A 21,516-nucleotide genomic window follows, 5' to 3' on the forward strand; every position below is an offset into this window, starting at 1 on the left:
GAGCACTTTACTTTTACTTCCTCAAAAATCTGTCCCAACATATCAAACTGTCACGAAAATACGTAGACCATGTGACCTACAATTTAAAATGACAGTTTAAAAGCACAATGGAGTATTAAGTTTCGGTATATCTGGCAGATAAATGTTCTAAAACAAAAACGCGAATTTTGGCATACGTAACACTAACAAGTCAAAAAAAGATATTGCCAATTTTTGATGCCATAATATATCATTATCTGTCACGTGAGATTGATTGATTTTAGTTTTTTGGGTGCGTCGCCACTTATGGTCATTATGCACCCTTCATTATATACGGGGAAAATTCCATTATCTAAAATCCTTACCTTAAAATTAAAAAAGGGGTATGGAAAATAACTTTCCCAAAATAACTTTCAAGATATCAAACACTCACGAAGAGGCATAAGCCATGTGACTTACAATTTGAAACAGTAGTTTTAAAACACCATGAAGGTATAATTTCAGATATTTACCAGAAAATGCGCTAAAATGAAAATGTGAATTTTGGGGAAAATAACACCGTATAGTAAAAAATAAAAAAAATAAGGAAATTCACCAATTTGAAAAAAAATAACAAAATATCAAAGAGTCTGCCGATTAGGTATAAATAAAACAAGAATATCAGTTGTAATTTATTGCATTAGTAACAGTGAGTCCTAACCTAATTTTCGGCATAATCACCACCGTTGTTCTGGCATTTGTCGTAGCATGGCACTAATTTTTTTATGTCCATGGTATATGTGTCTGACAGCAAAGACTGGAACTATCTCACTGGAAATATGACACTTTATTTTGTTCGATTCAATTGTTTCACTTATATGCAAGAGTTAAGTTGTTTGCTTTACAGAGAAGAGAGAAGTAGCTTTATGCATTGAAAAATGAGTCCGCACTCATGGTTCTTGCAAGCAGAGGGTTCCAAACCTCAGTGAAAATATCAACATATAATACCGAGAATGTATAAGGAGACTGATAAATTACAAATTGTATTTCTTAATCAATCTCTCTTCACTCTTATCTCATTTAGTCGTAATTTTAAAAAGAATCAAGTATTTTATTTTAAACTTACTGCATATGACAAAATTCCGTAATCCTTCCGTAGCTTGTGAATTGTAATAATTTTCGAAATTCACTATATTGCAGTTTGAATTCAAATCATAGAGAATAGAGAAATTAAGTCAATTTCATAGAAGATAATATTGGTACTTAACAAAACCATACGTGGGTCTGTATGAGTTTATTATTTCCATTTGCAAAAACATCGATTTTGTTTAGTTTGTAATTGTCAGGGAAAAATGTAAATTTTGTCCTGGAAAACCTGGAAAAGTCAGGGAATTTCATTTCTCCTTGTTTGTAGCCACCCTGCCACTCTACAAGTGGTGTAGCAGCCTTTTAAGAGGAAAGACTTGCAAACTACATGTAGTTCCCCCAAGCATGTTTGGTGTATTGAGTCCTGTTGCTACCCTTTCTCTGACAGTCTTGACCAGAGATTGAGGAGTGTACTCACCCTGGGTGGTAGACTATGGTGTCCGTTTATGCATGAGTGTATGTTGAGAGAATAACAATATTTTCACTCAGGGGTATAGCTACAGGTCTGATCTAGACCTTTTTTTTCTAAGTAACCAATTTTTTACAAAGAGGTGGCATGTTAACTCATTTCAAGAATCGTTCTTAGTGTGAACTTAAATCTTTGCAAATTGTCTATGGTAACACAGTCATCTTACCAATACAATTAATTCACACGACTGTTTCCTTAGTGGTTAAACCTCTTATGTATTCTTAGATCTTGAGAAAGATGGATGTTCAGTACATTGAAACGTAAAACACTTATAGAGATTTATCCACCAGAGAATAGTCCATATCAATATAATTTGTAACTCTTTATTATGATCATCAAATGCCTCTCCAAAAGAGAAACTGATTCTTTAAATTAGGTATACACAGGAGAAGTACTATGTAGAACTTTCAGCGAGAGATGCAGGCTCAACCAGGGCTCGAACCCAGGTGTCTTGCATACCATGCCATTACACTACCACTGAGCTACCAAGCCAGCCTGACTTTGCCTAATTTTTGGCTGCCACTGATTTACCTGTATGGAATTGTCTCTGCTAGTGGTACTGCAACGGGATTTGTTGCCTTTGAAATGCTGTAGACGTCTGCATTGCCTGGTTCCTCCCATCTCAGCAGCAGCAAAAAAACGGGCAAAGCCAGATCATCTTGTACGTAGCTCAGTGGTAGAGCAATGGCACGTTATACCAGCAGCCTGGGTTCAAGTCCTGGTCGAGCCTGCATTTTTTGGTGAAAGAAACTTATATTTTTGCTTAATAGTACCATAATGTATGATTACTAATACAGGGTAAGTCAAAATGATGGACCTGATTTCAGACATTTATTCTGTGAATTATAATAAACAAATGTTATTGTGAGACATGTGCTAAGAAAGGTAAACTGTCAAAGTTTTTTTCAAACAAATCACAAGTGTTCTATGTGAGCACCTTGCGTAACACGGCACACATCAAACCGATAGTCTATCTCCTGCCAAACCTTGTGTAGCATGTTGCGGTCAATATCAGCAATGTCTGCTGTGATGTGGGCACGCAGGTCATCCAGTGTTGTTGGAAGTGGTGGTATGTGAACATGATCCTTGACAAAACCGCACATGAAGAAATCACATGGGGTCAAGTTGGGGGAACGAGGTGGCCAATGAGGAGAGGTCGATCTTCCGGAGATGAATGGCCTATCCAACGTTGTTCCAATGCCCCATTGAGATGATCCCCAACGCTGCCATGGTAATGCACAGGTGCACCATCCAATTGGAGAATGAAATCTGCGCTATCCTCTGCAAGCTGTGGAAGGAGTCATAGTTGCAGCATATCAAGGAAAACAAGTCCTGTCACAGTACGTTCTGGAAGAAAAAGGGCCCATAAATCTTTTCATGGGAAATTGCACAATAGCATTCACTTTGGGAGAATCGCGTTCGTGTTCCACAAATTCATGGGGGTTAGCAGTTCCCCAAATCCTTACGTTGTGTCTATTCACTTTCCCTGAAAGGTGAAAAGTTGTTACATCACTGTAAATTAACCTCTCAGAGAACCCATCCGTTTCCATTAATGTGAGGAAATCAGCACAGAAGGACGTGCACAAAGCATAATCAGTGTCTTTTAAGGCTTGAACTAGTTGCAAGTGGTAGGGTTTCATTTGTAAACGTTTCCGGAGAACCTGCTAGACAGTTTTCTGTGGAAGGTGAAGTTCTCTTGCTGCCCGGTAGGTGGACTTCTGTGGACTCTGCACGAAACATGTGCGCACTCATTCCACTGTCTTCCCCGGTCGACGGACGGCCAGTCGTTTTGGTTTACAGATGCAGCCTGAATCTCTGAAATGTTCATACCACTTACAAATGGCCTTCCCCGTAGGTGGTTCTCTCCAATTTGGTACGGAAATGCTGTTGCACACTAATCACAGACTTGTTCACATGATAATCAAGCACACAGAAAGATCTCTGTTCTCCAGTCAACGCCATTTTCCTGCTCGCTGCTGACTCCTAGCTGTAGAAAGTGGAAACACTGCGTAGAAACTAAACTTGGAAAGTTAACCTTTCGAAGCGCATGTCTCACAATATCATATGTTTATTAAATTTCACAGAATAAATTTCTGTAATCGGGTCCATCATTTTGACTTACCCTGTATAACTTGTTTATGTAGTACTTTGCATGTCTGCCTTTTTTTTATATACAGATGTATTTCATTCTGTAAGTATAATAGACATTAAAAAAATTGAAATGCTATTACTTTTTGCAGTTTTGTTGTTGGTATTATTAACAAGAATAATAATATTGCTATTAAACCATTGCAGATACTAAATAAGAATGCTCCTAGAGCATATGTTACGATCAAGATTGAAAAAGCATTTGATCTTCTTCGTCAACATCCTCGCTGGGAAGTATACAGGTAAAAGTGCAGCTTTGAATGTGTTTTGCTAAGTAGAATGTTTTCAAATTGTAGTGCATTGTATTGCTTCTGCTTTTATATGTATATAAAATATTGCTATATAATATTTACATGATTCGTGATTAGGGACAGATACTTAACTGAGGAGGGTTTTTAAAAGTTTTGTAATTGTGAGAAAATTGTTGCAACAGTACAGTTAAAAATGTATTAAAATTAGTAAAGTGAATATACATTCCAAATTTCAGATTACTCATACAAGTATGTTACAATATCAACTGAGAAGATTATATTACAGGTAGATGATATTTCTTGGCATGTGTCATAAATATTGTAAAATTAACGAAGACGAGGGTCTCAACTAGACTTTGGGTATTTACTGATAAAAACTTTTTAACTCAAAATGGAAACAATAACAAGAGTTGTTTGGGGCACACTGAATTTTTGTCCAATATCACTTCTTCAATTTCAAAAGCATTGTAAATAGATTGATGACCATGGACAGTCTACGTTCTCCTTATTACTGTATAAACATGTAGGGAGTGTTAATTGGCCCTGAGGTATAATAGGTAGCCAACCCAACTTGAGATATGCAGCATATCTGTTTCTTTGATTCTACAAACGATGTGTCACTATTAAAATTCAGGGTCTCGTATGTTAAGAATGTGGCAGGGTTAGCAGTGACCTGGAAATCATGGAAAAGTCCAGGAAATCAACACATGATAGAGAACGCTTGAAAAATCAGAGAGGTTCATGTTAATATTAAAAGATCTGAAAAGTCATGAAGTATAATTCCTGCACATTGGTGAATATGAATGATCCAATTTGCATTTATAACTGTTACAACAGGTGTTTCGTATGTGGAAGGATATACATACTTAAAAATGCTCTTTTTTTAATGGGAACCATTTAATGTTGGCAACCTTGCATGGAGAATCTCAAAGGTAAATAACTTTTACAAAATCATTTGTCATTTTTCTAAATATCCTAACAGGTATTACTTTCTAGACTTGTCTTGCATATGTAAAAATAATGTGTAAGATATGCACCGGAAACCTGGGAGTCAAGTGACTTATCAGTGAAACTTTTTTATTTTTAAGGCATATGGATTGTTGGAGGGATGATGACAAATTTCTTCTTCAGACAAAAGTCCGTGAATGGATGGAGGGGGTTGTTAACAAGGCACTTCGTACGTTACCAAAAGAGTCAGACTCTTATATTCTCACTGTTCAGAATAGTAAAGATAATGATGAAATGCCAGAGAGCCACTCATATACAGTAAGTTATAGCATAATAGATGTCATTGATTTATTGTACACTGAAACCTGCCTTAAACGGAATCCAAATAACCAGGACATTTTGCTGCTAAAGCCAGGCTTTCATTTAATGCAGGTGTAATATATAAAAATATAGAATAATACCATACTTGCGTATACTATTTATTCTTACTGTAATTGAACATATGCAAACCTTACACTGAGCAAAACAGAACACTATTTTTCCAGTAGTAAAACAGGATTTTCTCTACACATTTTACGCTCTTTGGTGCCTGACATTCCACAGATACTTAGCCTGAGAAATCACACAGCATATCCAATTCATTCCATTGTATATATAATAAATAATATAAAAATAACCCGTGGCTCGACAGTAGGGTGGATCGAAAAACCGTTTTTTTCGTGTTTGAATCAGGGAAAATGGTTTCTTAGTTCGCCAAAATTCGTCAAAAAACGCCAGATATACAGAAATGTTACGGATGTTGGGTAGGCAATAAACCTGCTATAATTACTCAACCCCACCGACTTAAATTTACCAAAAACGATAAGGTAATTGGAAAGGAAGTAAACTGCAGCTCTTAGTTCATAATCGACTGTTCAACACTTACCATGAAAAGGTAGATGCAAATACATTAATAACACCAGAACGTGCGTTGCTTATATCCTGCACCTGTAGGACTCTTCTTCTGTCACCCTAGTGTTCCCATCACCTCATGCAAGGCAAAGCGAAGGATACGTGTTCTAACTTGTTTGATGTTGATGGAGCAAGCACGATCCCAGCGACCATGCCGTTGCGAGAACAGTGTGTGCGCCAGTCAGTTCGGACGGAGCAACTGAAGCGTGATGGTCGGTGCGTGTTCTTATAAGTCTACATAACAAGTGTGATATTGCAAAGTGCTTGTCAAAAACTACTGTTGAATCTTGTAAATCTGTGGATTGACAAGAGTGCGAACAGGAAATATTTGTGATTTTTATAGTGTGCTGGACAATACTTCGTAACATTACCACCCTTGCCTCGAGGGCAGACGAAGTCAGCGGTGTTCGATATTTTAGGGAAATCGGAGGATCTGAATGAAAACTAGTTACCAACATTTTTGAGTGTCATAGGGTATTTTAATTACGTTGAAGCGGAAAAAACAGTAGCTTTGAACGGCAAATCCCCTTCCGCGAAAGACATTGCTAACATTGTTGCAAACCGAATAGTGAATATTTGGACGGAAGCTTCGATCCCAGCAATGTCTTTGTACCTCGAAAGTTTGCGACGCCTATTTGACATCGCTTCCTGCAAGTGTGTGAACTACAGTGCCTGCAAATGCTCTCTCAAAATACCTGAAATGGAGAAGGAATTTTTAGAAGACCAGAGCAGACCGAAAAATATACATTGGAAGAGAAGACATCCCGACAACGAAAATAAATCTGAAAAGAATTAAAAGGAAAGAAACCGACCAGCTTAGCTTGGAAAAACGTATAGAAGAGCGTTCATCGTCAGAAGTGCGGCAAGTGGACGAAGCTGAAAATGTCGAAGACAAGGAAGACTTACCTGGCGATGAAGAAGATGGAGAATTCATTCAGCAAAAGAAGTAGTTTAACTCAGGAACAAGTAGTCAGACCAGGGTCAATCTGAGTTCGTTTTCACGTGCTTGTGAGAGGCATGGTGTGTCAGACAGAGTAGCAGCACATTTGGCGTCAAGTCTTCTGAGTGATATAGATAAAACACTACCTCAAAAGGAGATATTTAACATTGTCTAAACGGGACAAACCCTACAAGAAGAACAATGTCCCCAGAACAAGAAAATTTTGTTGTACTTCGATGGAAGGAAAGATTCTACTTTGGTGAAAGAGACATGTGAAGAGACTGGAAAAACGTACCAACGGACTTGTCAAGAAGAGCACATTTCTCTCATCGAGGAATCTGGTTCATTCTACCTTACCCATGTTACGCCCAAAACAGCCGACGCAGAAGGAGCAACTGCCGCTATTTGGAACTTTCTCTGCGAAGAAGGCATAGATTTGACGGAATTGTCGTGCATAGGATCCGACGGAGAGAGGAAGAACACGGGGAAGCACACCGGCATCATCCGCCGTTTAGAAGAATATATCCAGTGTCCTCTCCAATGGATTGTGTGTCAATTGCATTCTAATGAACTGCCCCTAAGACACATTTTTGAGAAAATTGACAGCAAGACATCCGGCCCGAAGGGATTTCATGGCGACGTAGGAAAGAGCTTGTCTACCTGCCAAGACCGTACAGTTTGAAAAAATTGAAGCAGTTTTTCCTGATATTGATGTTAATGTTCTCAGCAAAGACCAGGCTTACCTCTACAAAATGTGCCAGGCTGCAAACAGTGGAGTGTGTCCAAATGATCTTGCGATGTGTCTTCCTGGACCCATTCACCATGCTCGATAGGCTGACTCTTGCAGGGTGCATCCTTCGACTGTATATAGCAACGTCAAATCCATCACCTGCTCTTAAGACATTGACAGAATTTGTTGTTAAAGTTTACACTCCCATGTGGTTTTACATGAAATGCAATGGAACTATCAAGGACGTGTCAAAAAACCTGTGGCTAACATTACAGAAAATGGAGTACTTACCAAACGATTTAAAGACTTTTCTCTATGAACGTCTTCAAAATCATGCTTTCTGGGGGCATCCAGAAAACATACTTGTTGGTATGTTGGCAGACAGTCGCCCAAATGTGCGTCAAAACGCAGCGAAGAAGATCCTGGAAGCAAGAAAAAGCCAACCAAACAACACCATTAGAAAATTTGCACCCCCAGTGATTAACTTTAATGCCAAAGATTACACAGATTTAGTGCACTGGGGAAAAGAAGAAAGAACATCGCCTCCAGTAGCACACTTACTTAAAAATGAAGACTTAGAAGAGATCGCAGCAGGAAGAGACGAGTCCCTAGGAAAACTGCAGACTTTTTTTGACCTGCCATGCCATAGCCAGGCAGTGGAACGGTGCGTCAAAGATGTAACTGCTGCATCAATTGCTTTATGTGGTTATAACTCCCGAGATGGCTATATTAGAGCTCGATTGGAGGACAGGAAAATATTACCAAAGTTTGATACCAAAGCGTACTTTAAAACCTAAATAGGCCAGTCTACGTGGGTGGGTGGGCGAGTGGCACTCGATTGCAGCCACCTTCTCATGGTGAGTGCTGGATAGTCGATTAGTCAATGAACTAAGAGCTGCAGTTTACTTCCTTTCCTATTACCTTATCGTTTTTGGTAAATTTAAGTCGGTGGGGTTGAGTAATTATAGCAGGTTTATTGCCTACCCAACATCCGTAACATTTCTGTATATTTGGCCTTTTTTGACTAATTTTGGCGAACTAAGAAACAATTTTCCCTGATTCAAACACACTAAATCGTTAATATTAAGCAACATACAAGCAATATATGCAATTTTTTGCCATTAAATCACTCCAGAAACATCAAGAAACCATCAGGAAAAATTCCAAATTTTTAAAATTTTTTCATAAAAATTTAAAATTTTGACTAAAAAGCGCAGCCTGAAGATATTATCCGATCAAGTTGGTATTTTTATGGGTTATAAGGACCACCAACCACAAACTAAACAGGGCCTCCCCCATGGCGCAGTGGTAGCGTCATTGCCTTGTAATCAAGGGGTCCCGGGTTCGATTCCCGGTGGAGGCACAAGTGGTTCGGATCCCACTTTAAACTGTAGGTCCAGTCCCGATTAGCCTTACTGTGCATAAAGTGGACTTAAAACACCAACTCAAACCAAACCAAACAAACTTTAAACACTAGCTGCAGACCGATTTTGAAAAAAATGGTTTTTCGATCCACCCTACTCGACAGCCCTTGAAGGACCTAGGCCAATCTCGTGACTGCCAGTCTCCCTCCCACAACCCTACCTAGAGATGTGGAGATCTTCAACCGGTATTGGGGTGACGTGAGGTCGAACCGCCAGACATTATGGGAAATTTCCGAGACTGGGTTATTCCACTCAGTCGTAGCTCCAAAATTTCCTCATGATGGTAGGTTGCTAATGGTCATATACACAGGCTGAGAACCCAGGGACTGAATCCAGGTGGACTCGAACCTATGCTGTAATTGTAATTGCTGTAATTGGTCGCAGGTAAGCCCTCTCACTCTGACAACACTCCTGCCACAACAATGATCTCTCTCAAAACTGCCATTTATGCCATCTCATAAGACTGTGATCAGGTCAGTCGTGAGACACTAAAAGTCAGCTAGAGATCACCACAGGGCAAATATTTTAAATGCAGTTAAAATGGCACTTAATTGAAAGTGAGTGCGGTGCTGACCCGCAACCGATAGCAGGTTATGATCAAGCACAATTCTTGTCATTTTAGCCATGGTGACAGCTGCCAGTCTAAATTATACGTGAATGAAATGTAGGCTAGGCCCCTTCCTGAGTAAAATTTCTAGAAGGAGAAAACAGTTGAATTTCAACACAGGTGCAGCTGACTTCTCAATACATTTTCAGGGTTATTTTTCAAAACTGCTAAAGAGATAGGTTTGGAAGTTAACAAAGAGAAAAATAAATATATGCTTACAAGCCGAAACCAAATGTTAGGTAATAATCAAAATCTAATTATTGATAACAACTCGTTTGAACCAGTTTCCAAATTCAAATACTTAGGAGTAATATTAACAAATGAAAATTATATTAAAGAGGAAATAAAAAGTAGGCTTAATTCAGGAAATGCATGTTACTTCTCTCTTCATAAACTTTTGTCTTCTCGTTTAATATCCATAAATTGAGAGTATTTGAAAATAAGATCCTTAGGAAAATATTTGGGCCTAAAAGGGATGAGGAGACAGGTGAGTGGAGAAGGTTACATAATTTGGAAGCACATAATTTGTATTCATGTCCAGAAGACTTAGGTGGACAGGCCATGTGACACGAATGAGAGAAGAAAGAAGAGTTTACAGGATTCATGTTGGGAAACCTGATGGTAAGAGAACTGTAGGAAGGGGAAACCTGATGGTAAGAGAACTGTAGGAAGGCCAAGACAAAGATGGAGGGATAACGTTGAGATGGAGCTAAAGGAAATCAATAGGAATGGAAAAGAGTATATAGATCTTGCTCAAGAGGGATAGATGGAAGGCCTGTATTGCTGCAGCCATGAACCTTCAGGTTTAAGAAGGCTAGAGAGTTAGTTACTTGAGAGACACCTGACCTGAAGTCCAAAGGTGATTGACAGGCCATTAGCATTAAAACTGAGAAGAACACAGATAACATTTTCTTCTCTTCTAGAGCATTCAGGAGCATGGGGAATTTTTCCATTTCCATGTTAGTTTCCGTTTAATCCAGAGAATGTAACATATTTTTCACCTCTAATGTCATGGGACCAAGAAATATTACCATTGAAGCTAGATTCGTGTTTAATAAAGGATCAACATATTCCAGGTTTCACTATGTTATAGGTGAATAGAATGATGCAGACATGAAATTGCATAGAATCAAGTATGAAATACATGCAGTGATAGATTGCATTGATGTTATGAATGAATTCAAAGTCCATTGCATTCATTTTTTGAATTCAAAGTCCATCTTTGGAATGAAAAGTTATTTCCAGATTGAAGTCCTGGCATGGACATCACTGCTCTTAGCGAGTGTACCGTATTGTATGTAAATGTATGATTTACATACGTGAAGTTTTGTGTTCCACGTTGTGAAATGGATAAGTGTTTTTTTTATTTATTAATTTCGAAGGCTCACTGCCTTCACTCACTAAATGTACGGTGTTGGTGCATTCTGCACGTACGGGGAGCACAAAGCTTCACATGTGTAGTATTAAAACAGCATTTCCTTCATCCATCATGAATATATATATATCATGAATATATATATACAGGGAGGTTATTTCAGTCGTTCACCGCCAGCGTGTCGGCCGGTCGGCGCCGCCTTCATGCAACAGGTCCCGGCAAATTGCGTTAGAGGAAGTCCGTAACAGAAACAGCTTGTTTTGTAATGTTTCCACTTTTCACAATTACAGTTACAATTACAATTGAATAAGCACGTACCTTGTCGCAAGGATGCTGGAAAAGGTGTCCTCCCAAATACAAATATTTCTGGCACCTTATTTCTGACATCTAATCTTAGATTAGACATCGCTACTTTATCCTCAGTTGTCGCGAGAGCACCGGCAGCTTATCGGGGGAGTTGTCAGCCGCGAGACGGCGCTTCATACTGCACGAATGAGACAGTGTCGGCAGTGATACCAACCTTAGGGACTTTTCACTATATTTCGCCCGCGTAGATTTTGCCAAATGAAGGAAAACGTAGGGACTTTTTTCAATCTTGGAAAATAACTTTTTATTGCGCAAAGGTGCAAAGCTTACTCGCCAGTCAGCTGCACTTTCTTCGTGCTCGGTTTGGAATGAATGTATTAGTTTATCTGGATACTTTAGTGAGGAAGAGAAAAAACAACTAACCAACAAGTCTCCATCAGAATTTGGAACATGTTATCGGTTACCGAGAACTTTCAAGGCAAGTTATTTTTTGAAAACATTTCCACTCTCGCGAAAATAGTGCTAACATTGCCACATTCTAACGCGGAAACTGAAAGAATATTTTCAATGTTACCTAAGTGATACAAAAACAAAAAAGAGAAATAAAATGGGACCAGAATTGTTAAAGACTTCAGGAAATACAGCATCACCAACCAACATCTATCTCTTCACAGCAGCAGCATGTATGACTTCAAATAACAGTAAATGACTCAACGTTATTCAATAGGGGTGTGCGGGATCCCGAAAAGTCGGGACCGGGATCGGGAAAAGAAAATTCCCTTCCCGATCCCGACTTCGGGAAATGACTTCCCGACTTTTCGGGATCCCAAGCAGTCGGGAAATACCGAATGGTCACTTTAAAAAGTCGTTAATTCTCGACATTTTCTGCATTGTAAGTTTCTGGAACTTATCATAAATTGTAAGTTTTTATTCTAGAAATGCAAAAACAATCACTTAAAGTGAAAATGACGTGTAGAATCCGAGATTTCCTGAGCTTCGGGAAATTTCGAAAATTTCCCGACTTGGTCGGGAAATTGCAAATTTTTCCCGTTGCGAATGTCGGGATTTAAAAAAAATTCCCGTCCCGACCCAAAACATTTTGTCCCGCACACCCCTATTATTCATTAAGGCAAAAATTTACAATACCGGACCCTTCTGTAATTTCTATGCTACGTCTTATACTCACGAAATAATTAGTCGTGATGATTTATCTCAAGTTAACATGTTGGGGTGAGGTGAAAAAATTGTTCATTAACGTGTAGAAGTTGTAAAATAAGCATTTCAATTCTCGCAATGATTCTCCGTATACAAGTATGGTAGCCATATTTGTTGATATGAACAATTGACGTTCGCAATTAGTTACGCTGTCTACAGCGTTGCCACACTGTTGATTTCATACTTGGAGAGCATGGATCGTGTAAGAATGGCGGAAGAGAACAGTAAAAAAGTTGTTAATGTTGTACAGATTTTCAGGTGGAGTGTGCAGGAGGATTTCGTGGGGTAATTAATAAACTTATGGATTTCGGTATATTGCCTAAAGAAGGGGATTACATGTGACAGTGACAATCACGATGTAGAAGAACATGTGGAATGTGGACTGATTTGATTACAGGTAAGTTTGGCAACAGTGCATCGATCGTAAAATTGCAGGATACGAAAATGGTGTCTTCGATGATGAATACGATTTTTTTATCGGTTCGTAATCACAATTAGCGCAAAACCATTCACGGATAGCCCCACTGACCATTCTCGGTAAGGTTAGGTTAAGTTAGGTTAGGCAAGGCAAACATAATTAAAATTTGCGGTCGAAAAACCAAGCACGGGTAGCCCCACAAGCCATTGACGGATAACCCCACGAACCATTCACGGTAAGGTTAGGTTAGGTTAGGATAGGATAGGTTAGGCAAACATAGTTCAAATTTGGGGTCGTAGCAATATCAGGAATGTATATTTCATTTTTTAAGTATTGGAAACACAAAATCTTCCGGTAAGTAATGAGCAATCGTGCCGATCACGGACCACTCAAATTCACTTATTTTGCTATTTCTACAGGTGACCCACAAATTTTAACTTCAAATTCGTGATTAGGAGGCCTCAATTAGTGAGTATGCGAAATATTACAAAAATCGGGGAGGGGTCCTGTATTGTAAATTCGCTCCTTCATTAATTGTGGAGCACCGAGCAGAAAGATTTGGTAAGTAAATGTGTATATTTTCTCTTCTGTTTTGCATGCTAATGAGGTGTTGTTTTTTTAGACGCTTTACTTGGCGTAGGGACATTTGGTCAGTTGTAGGGAGATTTTTACTATGTCTGTAGGGACATTGCCGGAAAATGGTTAGCAACACTGTCGGTTACCAGAAGTAGTGAGCCTACGCTCATTCATGTTCACTTCTGTTTGCGTTTATCAATACGCGTGTTGTTTATAATATGTTATTGAGTTGGTGTGCTAGTGCTTTATTGTGTGTTAATTGTTATTCATTCATTAGTTATTCCGCTAAACAAATATAGTCTTGAACATCGAGTTTTTATGTACGATAATTACGTGAAAACGAACTCTTGCAGAAAAGTGGTCAGGCAATTACGAGAGACAGGATCTCTTGAACCTAAGAAACGTGTTGTATTGCTGTTGAAGGAGGTCATTTTCAATATATCTTATAACACACCAGGTTAGTGATCACTATTATTAATTTTAAATATCATTTTACGGTTTCGGTTCGCTTTATGCGCCGGGATGCTGTCTTCCCTTTCTGTCAACTGACGATAAAGTAGCAATGTCTAATCTAAGATTAGATGTCAGAAATAAGGTGCCAGAAATATTTGTATTTGGGAGGACACCTTTTCCAGCATCCTTGCGACAAGGTACGTGCTTATTCAATTGTAATTGTAACTGTAATTGTGAAAAGTGGAAACATTACAAAACAAGCTGTTTCTGTTACGGACTTCCTCTAACGCAATTTGCCGGGACCTGTTGCATGAAGGCGGCGCCGACCGGCCGACACGCTGGCGGTGAACGACTGAAATAACCTCCCTGTATATATATATATATATAAAAATCAAATAAGGTAAAAGGAAACACTCACCGGACAGTAGGAAAATTCAAAATTTTCGCTAATTTATAGCATCATCGGTGTGAGAAGAAACAGAAGACGGAACCGGTGTCCTACTGTCCGGTGAGTGTTTCCTTTTACCTTATTTGATTTTTACTTAGCCCTTTTGGCCCTCCTTGCTTTTATCCATTATATATATATATATATATATATATGATGTTTTTTCTTCTAGCTCAGCTTGAAGAAGAGTGGCCCTGCAATGACCCTGGCAATCATTCTGCCAGACAAAACTCAACTGGATGTTGACTTGGTTCCAGTCCTTGAGTTCAAATATCCAAAGTGGCCACCAAAACCAGTACGACAGCCCAAACAATTATTCCCGGACAAGTTCACGCATGTCATGCAGACTGACAGAGAGCAACTTGAAGTAAGAAAACGATTTATAAAAATTTATGTAACTAAGGAACATTTAGAATCAGCTTACAATCAATCAGTTCTAATAATTCACAAGAAACGAAAATAAATTATTTAATATCTTTATTAATGTATCTGGTTGTGATATTAATGCCAGTTTTCTCTATCTGTATGTAGGAACCTATTGTATTTTTTACATGTAGAAAGGTATATAAACCTTCATTAGTGTTTTTAATATATATATGAAGATAAGATGCTCCAATATAAATTCAAATTTCATGTATTGACACACTAACTGCACTGTAAGAAGCTTCGGAAACACTATCTGGGTGCCCACCTACAGGATCCTTGATTTTCGGTGTTATCTATTGCCAAAATCTGTGTTACTTTTTCCAAAATTCACGTTTTTATTTTAGCATGCTTTTCTGCAAAATGTGCCCAAAATTTCACCTTCGTTGTGCTTTTAAACTAGTATTCCAATTTGTAGGTCACATGGCCTACACCCATTCTGGACAGTTTCATATATTGGAAATGATAGTTAATTTTATATAACTTCTCGTGCAACAAATACTGATGTTACCGCTCCCGTGCACAACCATCAGAACCATAAGAAACCTCTATTTACATGTGGCTTCATGTAGCTATTGGAGTTATTCCATGTATGAAACACACCATAGTTTTGGAAAAAGTGAGCATTTTTTACACGTGAACAAGGGATATCTGTTTTTTTTAAAGACTAAAACAAAAGGAGTGTTATATTTTCGTGATCAATTTTTAAGGACTAAATGTGTTGAAATTTGCGTAAAAGGTCAGAAATTCCATTTTATGTCAAATTCACATTATTTAGTGATTTTAAATGCATAAAAAATGTGTTTAGAACATGTCACTGCCCATAGATAAACATTTTTTTGCAACAATTAGCATTTTCTGGTGTTATCCCATTTACGAAAAATCTTGTCCCTACCCATATATTTTGGGCTATGAGAAATGGACCATTTTAAATTTTTGCTCATGCTGATGAAGTACCAATATAAAGATTGGAAATGTTTCTTGAAGAATATGGATGATTTCAATCCTACCTAACTAATGTGGGTATCCAAGTGACAGAAATACCGGGTGTTCCGTTCAAATCTCCCTAATTTCAATAAATTACTGTGAACGAAGTACGTTGAATTGTGAAATAACTGCAACACCAAATGAAAGGCCAGATCTTCAAGTTTTGTTTTCATGACTTGAAGTTGTCCGTTTGCTCACTACGCAGCGCCACGGTCGCATAAATAGAAATGGCGACTGTTGAACAACGCGCGCAGGCAGTGGTGTGGTATGCTGAGACAAAATCTGTGATTGCAACGCAACGACATTTCAGACGAGTGTACGGAGGAGTTGCACCTGATGCTAAATCAATGAGGCTGCGGTTTAGTAAGTTTCTAACAAACGGCAGTGTCCTAAAACAATCTGGTGGAGCTCGCCGTCGTGTGTCAGAGGAAAGGTGGAAGAAATTCGAGCGTGGATTTAGAGAAACCCGAGTAAATCCATCTGCCAGGCATGTAGTCAATTCAATGTGCCTCCAACAACAATGCATCGAGTTCTGCACATGCGGCTTCGGTTGTATCCGTATAAAGTGCAGATTGTGCAACAATTGAAGCCAGATGATAAGCCGCGTCGGAAAGAATTTGGTATGGAAATCCCGCTCGAATTTCTTCCACCTTTTCCTCCGACACACGACGGCGAGCTCCACCAGATTGTTTTAGGACACTGCCGTTTGTTAGAAACTTACTAAACCGCAGCCTCATTGATTTAGCATCAGGTGCAACTCCTCCGTACACTCGTCTGAAATTTCGTTGCGTTGCAATCACAGATTTTGTCTCAGCATACCACACCACTGCCTGCGCGCGTTGTTCAACAGTCGCCATTTCTATTTATGCGACCGTGGCGCTGCGTAGTGAGCAAACGGACAACTTCAAGTCATGAAAACAAAACTTGAAGATCTGGCCTTTCATTTGGTGTTGCAGTTATTTCACAATTCATCGTACTTCGTTCACAGTAATTAATTGAAATTAGGGAGATTTGAACGGAACACTGTAGTTTCTGTTTGAAAGAAAACACTTAATTTAGACATTTACATTACAAAATCAGGGCATATGAATTAATATTTAGAATAAAAAATTTACAAATGCCAGATACTGCACTAAATCAGCAGCTATTTATAGATACATTGGATCGGTAAAATTATCAGTTATTTTACTTATACACCGATTTGCTGATAAACACCACTTAATCTATCTCATTCATATATTTTTTAATTGTAGAAACCATCATGGTTTGTTGTACCAAAACCAAAGAAGAAGCTGGATGGGGCCAAGAAAGATACTTCTAGTCGTGAATGGCGGCTTGCTTTTCCTGACCAGGAAAGAATTCTTCTTAAAGATAAAGGTCCATTGAAGTCCATTGTCAGACTTCTCAAGGTGGGTGTACATTAGTTCCAATCAGTTCAAAGTTTGTGTGTAACGATTTTACATCAATAAATGTATCAGTATATCCTTATAACTTGCTTACAGGTAGGATTGAAAGAAACTTTCTTTTTTACTTATCAATACACTCCCCTTATTTTGAGCAATTAATTGATTAAAAAATTTGGTATACAGAGCCATATTCAGTTAATCCTGTTCAAAGTGCACAACAGTGGTTTGCTTCAGAGTGAAAAAAATGCAAGAAAACAACATGCAAAACTGATGTAAATAGGGTAAAAGATTATGAATTAGTTTTTGATATAACAAATTTACTGAAATTTCAATTCAGTTTTGATTGAAAAGTTATTTGATTTGATTGATTCAAGTAAAACAGCATTTTTTTATCTTAATCATTTGCTTTTATGATTCAAGCTATATGTGTAAAACTAAAAAAATCGATTGTTTGCAGAAATTGCGAGATAAACAAGGCTGGAGCAATTTAGCGAGTTATTACATCAAGACCCTTTTCTTGTGGGAAGTGATTGAGAAGGATACAGATTTCTGGAAGAAAAGCAAAATGAGCACTCTCTTCATGTATGTAAGTATACCATTCTCAGTATGTATAATATTATATGACCGGTTACAACAGATGTTATACAAGAGCATACTTTGTAAAATACAGGTTGTTTCACTTGCTCTCGGCCCCTGATTTTCGCTTATAAAAATCAAACTATTGTCTAATGTAATGAAATTTGCCACAGACATACCTTGGTGTACGAGAGGCATGGTGACGTCACAGCGAGTGTTGTAAGTGGTCGCCATTAGCATCAATGCATGCCTGCCTGCACATGCCTCTCCATGTTACTGAAGGTAGCCACCAACACACAAGAGTCACAGCGTCAATTTCCCTTCAAATGCTGCCTTGCACTTTATGGACTCCCATTTTCCAGTATGTGCGATGGATGAACACATGCTGTTCCACTGAGTGCAGACTTATACTGTACTGTAATCACAAACCACTGATTGGAAGCCCGGACTTTCAACCAGACCCGAACCAGTATGAACCACTATCAGGTGCATCACAACAGCAGGGCCAAGAACTCAGGCTGAAAGCACACATCCGTGCGATTGGCATTTAACGGCAGAATCACCCAGATGCACGTGCATGCCCATACAAGGACTAGCAAGACTGTGGCACCATCTCCACTGACGTCACCATGCTTCTCATACGCCAAGGTATGTCCGGAGCAAATTTCATTACATTATGACCAATAGTTTGATTTTTATAAGCAAAAACTGGTGGCCGAGTGAGTGAAACACCCTGTAGGAAGTTCTCTTTGGATGGATTTGTTGCTGTGCTTGATTCAATGTGAACGTCTATCAGCATAATGTATTTGTAGATCAGCGGTGTACCCAAATTTGTGTTATTGAAGAATAAGACTTTTTTTCTTCTTTCTTCAGAAGTCAGTGTTTTTTTTTGTTTTTTTTTTCCATGTCTGACTTTTCAACAGGAAAAACTGGCACGAAAGGGAAGGTTTTGTATGCTGCTTGCCTAAAAATATGTTTTTGGTGTTTCTTTTGTTGATTCTTGTGATGAATTTGGCCAAAATTGAAATCTGTTACAATAATGGGTGTTCACTGTTCACCCATATATTTCAATTTTTTTTTTAAAAAGTGTGAATTTTTTTTTGCTATTTTAACAATATTTAATGCTTTGTGTCTAAGTAGGAAATATGTAAATAATATTCCAGTAATGGAACAGCAGGAATAAATGGGTTTGGTGTTTTGCATTTCCTATTGTTCCATTAACATTGAAATTTGCATAAATGGGTAGATTATTATTTTGTTGTTAAAGCAGTACTTTTCCAAATATCAACAAAGTTTAAAAATTATATAAAATTATTTTTTAGTTTGATTCAGAACGTTTATCTGTTCTATTCAGGGGTTCCAGTTACAATTTACTTATAAATCTTACTGCTTGCAATGAAGGAAATAGCAATTAACATGTGATCAAGTTTCCAGTTTTCAGGTCTTTGAAGTGTTTTTTACACAATGTGCACTCTATCCTCCTTTCTTTGGTTAGATTAGCCCATAAACCCATGGTCAAAGAAAGGTTTTTCCTTTAACAAGTTGAAGAAAAAGAAGACTAAAGTAATAAAAAATAAAACTTTTTTTATGGAATTTCAACTTCATTAGGCCACTACATAGGCAACGCTGAGACATGAGGGTTCAAAATGGTAATATTATCTGATATGGCAAAAATTGCACACTTGTTGGCAATACTCTTGAAGAAAAAAATGTTTACCAACGTAGAGCAAAAATATCACAAGTACACAAAACACATTTGTATCTTACCTTGACCACCTGTTGTGCCCCTTATAAGTAAACAGGCAGACATGTAATAGAGATTGGTATACTTCTGCATCTCTTTACTCATTTACACTTGTAACAGTATGCAAGTTTTAGTTTATTTACTATCTCCTGATGCTGAAAACAGGTGGTTGTTGAAATGTGAGCAACAGACATTCAGGCATGTGTCCATTTTTCAAGATTATTTGTATCTCATTGGCAGCACAAGGTGTGAAATGTGTGTAGGTTAAGCAAAATAAATTGTTCTGGTTACTCCTAGGATAGAGAGAGATGACGGCTCTCATACCCTATCATCATCATCATTGTCATCCTTCACACTCTCCTGCCTCTGGCTGGGTCGGCATGGAAGTCAATCCTCTCCATTTTCTTGTAGTCTTTCACCACTTCTCTCTTTCCATGGTGTTCTAATCTTATTTTCTTCTAACACTCTCCACTATCTGCTCTTCCCACCAACATCTTAGTCTCCCCCTTGGCCTTATTCCCACTCCATGTGCATTGGAAGCTCTTACTGGTAGTCTTTCTGCATCCATCCTCTTCATGTGTCCAAACGATCTCATCTGTGCCTGATCTATTCTGTCCTGAAGCTTCACCACCCCCACTGTCTGTCGAATCTCCTCCTTCTTTATTCTGTCCCTTCTAGTCTTACCCAATATGCTCCTTAAGAATTACATCTTCACTACCTGCATCTATCTTTCTCGCTCTGTCATTGTCCAAGTCTTTGCTCCATACATAATTATTGGTACATAATATGTATTCATAGGTACATCCCTGTTCCATATTAAAATTCAAGTGCTTCGATAGAGTCCACCACCCGTTTGTCCTCTTTTGTTTACCTCCTCATCTATTCTTCCACTTCTCTCAATTATGCACAGAGAATATAGTAGTAAATTAATGAAATCTGTTTTCCAGCACAGTTATTTAAACTAAATAATATGGATAAAATTGTACGTTTCTTAATTTATGTTCTAGATGCTGAAGAAACTTCAAGAGAAACTAGAGGATGGAAAAATTAATTTTTTCTGGGATCCTGGTTACAATTTACTAGACAGCTTATCCACTGCTGAAATTGGTAACATTAAAGGGAGACTGAAGAACATAATCAAAGATATTGACAAGAAATTCAAGGAGAACAATCTCATTGTTGCCGAGATGTTACGTAAGTATGACGATTTGAGGCATTGAACTTCATTTTATATTTTTCTTTTAGCGAAAAATGCAAGCCTAATCAAGCTGGACCTTGCCCCACTTTTTTGCTTGTATTGTTTTTACTCTCTTTGATGAAGCAATGCATTTATTGTAGGGGCTATCATTTCAGCTTGGTTGAGGCCTTGCTGATGGCATAGTGATAATGTTGTCACCAGTGGCGTGGCGTGGGATTTTTAAAGGTGTTACCGGTTATCAATAGGACATTTAAGGGAGACTTGGGCGCATCCCCACCTCATGCCCCCCCCCCCCCCCCAATGTCTTCCAAGTAGTTCATATAATATTAATCTGGTACGTCTGCAATTCAATACTAGATTTTGGTAAAGTTTATTAATCAGGGGGAAAAAAAATGTTGACATAAGGACTGAAGTGAAATCTCAAACATTGGTTGTTTACACAATAATACGTAATTTGATACTTACAGAAACATCGAAGACTACTTATAGAGCAGATCAATCCGACGACTCTTTTTTGAAAATAGTTATATGATGATAGGGTCCCGGGTTCAAATCCTGGCTTGGCCATGGACGTTTGTGATGTCTATTCATCAATTTCATCATATCATCACTCATCCCCATCTTCGCAAATTAGCGAAAAGTGGCACAAGCAAAGCAAAATCAATCAAATCAAATCAAAAAAGTTCTATGATGTTGTCATAAAGTGAAGTTTTTCATTTGAATTTGAATTTTTGGGTTCATTATGGAATTCCACACTTTTTTTTCACCCAAAAATAGAGTACATGGCCAACAAAAGAGTTTCGACAACTGCGCACATCTACA

At 38.2% G+C, this 21,516-nt stretch overlaps 1 protein-coding gene across 4 annotated transcripts in view; it reads left to right on the forward strand.

Annotated features, from left to right (window-relative positions):
- The window catches only part of LOC146005202 (cyclic GMP-AMP synthase-like receptor), a 72,123-nt gene that overhangs the window by 37,328 nt on the left and 13,279 nt on the right, over nucleotides 1–21,516 (forward strand). For all 4 annotated transcript variants that reach the window (XM_083144255.1, XM_083144257.1, XM_083144256.1 and 1 more), the window contains 6 exons: nucleotides 3,869–3,963; nucleotides 5,061–5,238; nucleotides 14,533–14,727; nucleotides 17,024–17,179; nucleotides 17,634–17,762; nucleotides 20,504–20,690. In XM_083144255.1, coding sequence (XP_083000381.1) covers nucleotides 3,869–3,963; nucleotides 5,061–5,238; nucleotides 14,533–14,727; nucleotides 17,024–17,179; nucleotides 17,634–17,762; nucleotides 20,504–20,690 — 940 coding nt within the window. The remainder of the gene's footprint in view (nucleotides 1–3,868; nucleotides 3,964–5,060; nucleotides 5,239–14,532; nucleotides 14,728–17,023; nucleotides 17,180–17,633; nucleotides 17,763–20,503; nucleotides 20,691–21,516) is intronic.

Source organism: Lepisma saccharinum, chromosome 23 (genome assembly GCF_977018435.1).
Source record: "Lepisma saccharinum chromosome 23, izLepSacc3.1, whole genome shotgun sequence".
Taxonomy (NCBI): Eukaryota; Metazoa; Arthropoda; class Insecta; order Zygentoma; family Lepismatidae; genus Lepisma; species Lepisma saccharinum.